At 48.3% G+C, this 5,783-nt stretch overlaps 1 protein-coding gene across 1 annotated transcript; it reads right to left on the reverse strand.

Moving 5' to 3' along the window:
• Positions 1-2,983: 2,983 nt before the first annotated feature.
• Positions 2,984-3,932, reverse strand: FOXE3 (forkhead box E3). The gene is given in 3 exon segments (XM_054038622.1): positions 2,984-3,027; positions 3,030-3,131; positions 3,134-3,932. Coding segments are annotated over 3 exon segments (945 nt in total).
• Between the last annotated feature and the right edge of the window lie 1,851 nt (positions 3,933-5,783).

Below are 5,783 nucleotides of genomic sequence, written 5' to 3' on the forward strand. Positions count from 1 at the left end.
ACTGTCCAGGTCCTGGCCACTGGTCCGGGGGGCTCTGCATTTTAATTTAATTTTAAATGAAGCTTCTTAAACATTTTAAAACCTTCTTTACTTTACATACAACAATATAGTTATATATCATAGACTTACAGAAAGAGACCTTCTAAAAACCTTAAAATGTATTAGGGGCACGCGAAACCTTAAATTTGAGTGAATAAATGAAGAGTCAGCACACCACTTCTGAAAGGTTGCCGACCCCTGGGCTAGCGTAACAGTGAGGAACATGTCTGGTTCAGAGTTTCATCAAATTGTTCCCAGAGAGCTGTATATATGTGTACTGACCCCATCCCTCCACCATACCTTCTTTTTTTCCAAGCCAGGTCCTTTTTATCTAATCCCCCAAGAAATGCTTTCATTTGCCATGCAAACCCACCTTTCATTTCCACAACTTCAGAAGGTCCCAATCCTGTTCCCATTAAAGTCCCATTCACTTCAAATGGAAGCAGGTAGGCTCTATAATTGCTAAAGAATCAGGAAAGTGTATGGCTCTGATCCCCCACGGCTTACTAAGGCAAAACCGCCACAGACTTCAAAGCAGTTTTGCCTATACAAAGATTGCAGGCTCAGGTCCTACATCCCACAGTGCCATATTTACAAGAGTCCCGTATAATTATTTTTCTTCTGAAAGATCATTTTACCTTTCTCTATTCCATTCAAACATTTAAAAAAACAGAAAAATAAACTTTGGAATGCGACGCAGGTAATACTGTTTACATGAGACTGAACCTTTTCAGACTTCTGTTGGGTATAAAATATCTTCCTGTGGTTAGCTTTATGGATTTATTTTACAAATAGTCTAAATACCTTTCCGGGTTTTGTTTTTATCTCCCAATCAGTAAAAAAAAAAAGGTAAGTATGATCCAAGAATTAGAAAGTAGTTCTGTTCCACCAACTCCCCTATAGATTTGGCTACTGCTAATTGATTTTATGCAGAAGACACATAGATACTATGACGATGAGCATCAGTATAAATCCCTAAGAGTCTGAAGAGGTGAATCTGAGTGAGGAGGGACTAGTGATGAGAGATAACAGATAATCTGATAGCCTGACCTACACAGGCCAGATAAAGCCACCTAACCCTTGTGATCAGGTTCCTAAATTGCCAGGTGCACCTACCTGAAGGTGGACTGGGTTGCATGAATGTTAATTTCTAAATGGCATGCAGAACATGCTAATCAAACACCCCAGAAGAGAGACCCTCACAGATAATCATTCATTAAAACACTGGTGTATCCAGGCAAGTACAGGTTTGTACAGGGTTAAACTAAAGATAAGGAATGGGATTTTCAAAAAGGGCCTAAGGGAATTAGGTGCACAAATTTCCATTGAAAGTCAGTTGGAATTTGGCATCTAACTCCCTTAGCCAGGGAATTCAAATGAGTCGAGAGCCCCATCCCAGAACACCAACTCACCGAATCAGCTCCAATGCAAATGCTCCTGTAAATCAGAGTAGCAGATAAATCCTGGTTTTTTACAATGAGGAGAAAAATCCCATGCTTGCACATTTACATGTAGGAAATTTAGGGTAAAAAACATGGAGAATATCAGTGGGGAATTCGCCTCAAAAATCCATGCCAGGATACAGCCCTATAAATAAAGGGCAAAGGACCAGCCAGGGTGCAGATTAAACATTTAAGGCCAAAGAGGACCATTGTGATCATCTAGTGAGTCTATCCTCCTGTATAACATAGGCCATACAATTTCACCTGCAAGAACTCCTGTAGTGGCGAGAATTATTCTCACTACTACATAAGTGAAAACTATCCAACGGTGTCAATTGTAGATAAATAGAGGACACTTTACAGAAAGGAATCCAATCTCAATTTCAAGATTCCAGGGGATGGACTATAACAGGCTTCAAATAAGAACTAGATAAGTTCATGAAGGATAGGTCCATCCATGGTTATTAGCCAAGATGGGCAGGGATGGTGTCCCTAGCCTTTGTTTGCAGAAGCTGGGAACGGGGACTGGGGATGGATCACTTGATGTTTATCTATTCTGTTCGTTCCCTCTGAAGCACCTGGCATTGGCCACTGTCAGAATGGCTTTAGGAGGCTTCCTTTAGGAAGCTGTACAACGGCTAGTTACCACCAGTATTTAAAAACAGACTTCAGCTTTGAAACAGTGAGTATAGCTCTGAAAAAGTGTCAGTAAAAAATGAAAGCACAAGGCACTTGGCATAATTAAAACAATGTTATGATTCTCATATGAATCAGCTGAGTTCTGATGTAGTCTATTTTTAAAACCCCCTCAAAACCATTTCTAAAAAAAAGAGCAGTATTAAACAGTTGAAAGGAAAGATTTATTTTTTTAAAATCCTTTCTAACAATAAAAGTTATTTTTTTAAAAAATAGTAAAAAGATGTTTTTTTCCCACAGAGGAAGAAAAAAGGTAAAGTCTTAAATAGTAATAAAAAAATCCCATACCTAGTAGTTTTGCTAACTGTCTGGTTACAGGTTATGAATCCAACAAAGAGAGGGGGGAAAATGGGACATCCTGGAATGTTTACAAATCTACAAGGTAACAGTGCCTTACACGATGATTTACGCAGGGCACTACTAAATGCATTATCCCGTGAATCATAATTCACACACAATGCACTCCAATGTATTATACCATGCATAACACGTGCTAGAGCACTGAAAATGCACTATAGAGCATTGCAACGCAGTGCATAATACAGCGCTTGTGCAATGCACTACAATGCATTATACAGTGCACTACAGTGTGCTAGGCAATCCATGCGCACAGGAGACAGTACAATGCATATGCAATACACGACCTGTTGTATAGCACATGTGCAATGCAACACCCAACGTGTTTCACACTCAGTGCCATGTGCCATGCAGCACAACGCATTACGCAGCGCGTACAGTGTTAGGATGAAATAATCTACATATGTACAGTAAAAAAGCAGATGCATTCACGTACAGCGTGTGTCCCATCAACATGGAAAAGGGTGGTACATGGGCCCTGCTCCTACAGCAGCGCCGGAATCACATGTACCGTTCGAGTCCCGAAGCGAAGCCGGGCTGCCGCATGTAGGCGGGATTGGGGCCGAACTGCGGCCCGGCCAGCGCCAGGAGCGGCTCGGGGTGCTCGGCGCAGGAGGCGGCGGCGCGCACGGGCGGCAGGCCCAGGCGGCCGGCGGCGCCGTAGAGCGGGGCGCTGCCGGGCGGGGAGTAGCCGCTCGGGGGCCCGGGCAGGTGGGGCGGCGGCGGCGAGGCGGAGTAGGGGTAGGCGCGGCCCAGCGGGCTGGCGGGCGGGAAGCAGGCGGGCTCGGGGCCGCCGCCCAGCTCGGCGGCGGGGCTCAGCCCCAGCTCGGCGCCGCCCATGAGGCTGTCGATGGTGAAGCCCCGCGGGTAGGGGGCGCCGGCGGGCAGCGGCGGGCTGTAGCCGGCGGGCGCGTAGGGCGCGGCGGGGCTGAAGGCGGAGTAGGCCGGGTAGGTGGCGAGCTCGGCCCGCTTGAAGCGCTTCCTGCGGCGGAGGAAGCTGCCGTTGTCGAACATGTCCTCGGCCGCCGGGTCCAGCGCCCAGTAGTTGCCCTTGCCCGGGTGGCCCGGCTCGCGGGGCACCTTGACGAAGCAGTCGTTCAGGGTGAGGTTGTGGCGGATGCTGTTCTGCCACTTCTTGGGGTTCTCGCGGTAGAAGGGGAAGCGCTCGGTGATGAAGCGGTAGATGCCGCCCAGCGTCAGCCGCCGCTCTGCCGCGTGGGCGATGGCCATGGCGATCAGGGCGATGTAGCTGTAGGGCGGCTTGCCCCGCGGCACCGGCCGCTTGCGCCGCCGCCCGCCGCCCGCGGCAGCCGGCTCCTCCGGGGCGGGCGGCGGCGGCGGCTCCTGCGGCGGGCTCCCGGGCTCCGGCGCGGCGGGCGAGCCGGGCGGGGTGCACATGGCCGGGACGTAGGAGAAGCTGGCCGGGTTCATAAGGCGCTGGCCGGATGGGGAGCAGAGCGAGGGGAGTTCCCCCGGGGGCTTTATATCCCCGCCGGCTGGCGTCACCCTGTAACGGGGCGGCGGTGCCCACCCACCTGAGCCCCCCCTGCGCCCGCCCCTGGGAGAGCCGCCTCCGACCGGGGCCGCTCGCTCTCCGGCCCCCCTGTGAGTGTCTGACCCGCACCAGGTGCAGTCTTCTCCTGCAGCCCCTGGCCGCACGGGTGGGCACCGCGGATTGGCAGCAGCCTGGGGAAAGGGAGGGGGGACGACCCCCTAAATGAACCCAAGGCACTCGGTCAATGACACGCCCCAGCGTAGTCGGCTGGGAAAGCGCTGGAGGTGCCGATGGAATTGGGCTTGAAGAAGGGACCCTAATTTCCTGCAGGAGATAAACCATGAAAACAAAGACAGGAGTCAAGAATAGGATGATAACCATCATCAAGGATCTCTTTGCAGCCAGCACTGGGGACAGGTTGTTTTAAACCATATTTAAAACCGGACACTTTGGGGCGGGGGTGTTCTGACACCAAACATTGGGAGCTGCAGAGAAATGTACCACTTTTCCGTGCAGAAATACCTGGGTAACCCTAGAACCGTTTCATTCGGTTTACATTTTATGTTGTTAAACGTTGCAGATTAAAAAAAAAAAAAAAAGACATCGGCAGAGTGAAAACGCGGTTGCTTTGGTTGAACACACGAATCAATCGGCATCGCGGGGCAGTTATTGGAATCTTTTGTAGATTTCGTTTGTAAAAAGCTTTCCAGCGCTGTTTCACTGGGATATTCGATAGGTTTGAATTTTTCAAACATTTCCCCGGTGTTCAGTTGTTTTACCAAGAGCCGCGTCTGTGTGTAATCAACAGAGGAATAATTTGCAAATACCTACACAAGCGCTTTATTTTAAATGAATATAGACATTCGTTAGAGTGGATCTGCTACTTTTTAGAGAAATCTGTACACCTGCTAACTGCTGGGGGGGGGTGGTGGTGGTGCTGAACTGAATGAATGGTTTCCAGTTAATTTTGATTTTGTAATTATTTTCTCCGGCAGAAAAACAGTTCGGCAAAAAAACATCTTTAATTTGACCACGGAGCACAACAACTGAAAAGATAATGTAACACTTCTAACAAGCGATCTCTTGTTACTTTCATTGTACACGTTACTCGGTATTTAAACGATTTAATATAAGATACATTGTAAGGGACACAAGTCCAGGGGGGAAGTGTAAAAATCAAAGTAATAAAAACAGTCTCCAACACTTGAGTTATTTATTTTGTGCAACCTCGTGCGATTTGCTAACGGGGGCTCCCGCGGTAGGTGTGTTAGTGCCAACAGGGAACGGAGTGGATTGAACAGTTTTCAGAACGATAGTTTATAATTCAGCTGTTTAACGTCCCTCACATTGCTGGGGGTGGGGGTGGGGGCTAACGATTATGCGTTTATTTGTAAACAGGTGATTCGAAGTCTCCCTCGCTTGTATTAATAGCAAGGGATTGTTCAAAGAGGGGGGGATTGGCATTTCTAAAGGTGGTGTTGACCCTACAGAAGAGAGGCAAATAGCTGATCCCAAAATATTTACAAATTAAAGAAAAGCGTCTGCTTATTTGAAGACCCAGGGCCCGACCTTGGGCTCTCCACTCTGGTCTCCACAATGCCTGAATACGGAGCGTAGGAGCGGGTGTCTAGCAATGTAGACTCACTGTCATAGATGGCAGTGCTGTGTACATGAGTGGACGCATACTAAAAGAACCGAGTCTTAGCTCTGGTTTTCAATGTCTTAACGAATGAGCAACAAATAACAGTGTCTGT

This window comes from Malaclemys terrapin, chromosome 8, assembly GCF_027887155.1.
Source record: "Malaclemys terrapin pileata isolate rMalTer1 chromosome 8, rMalTer1.hap1, whole genome shotgun sequence".
NCBI classification, from domain to species: Eukaryota; Metazoa; Chordata; order Testudines; family Emydidae; genus Malaclemys; species Malaclemys terrapin.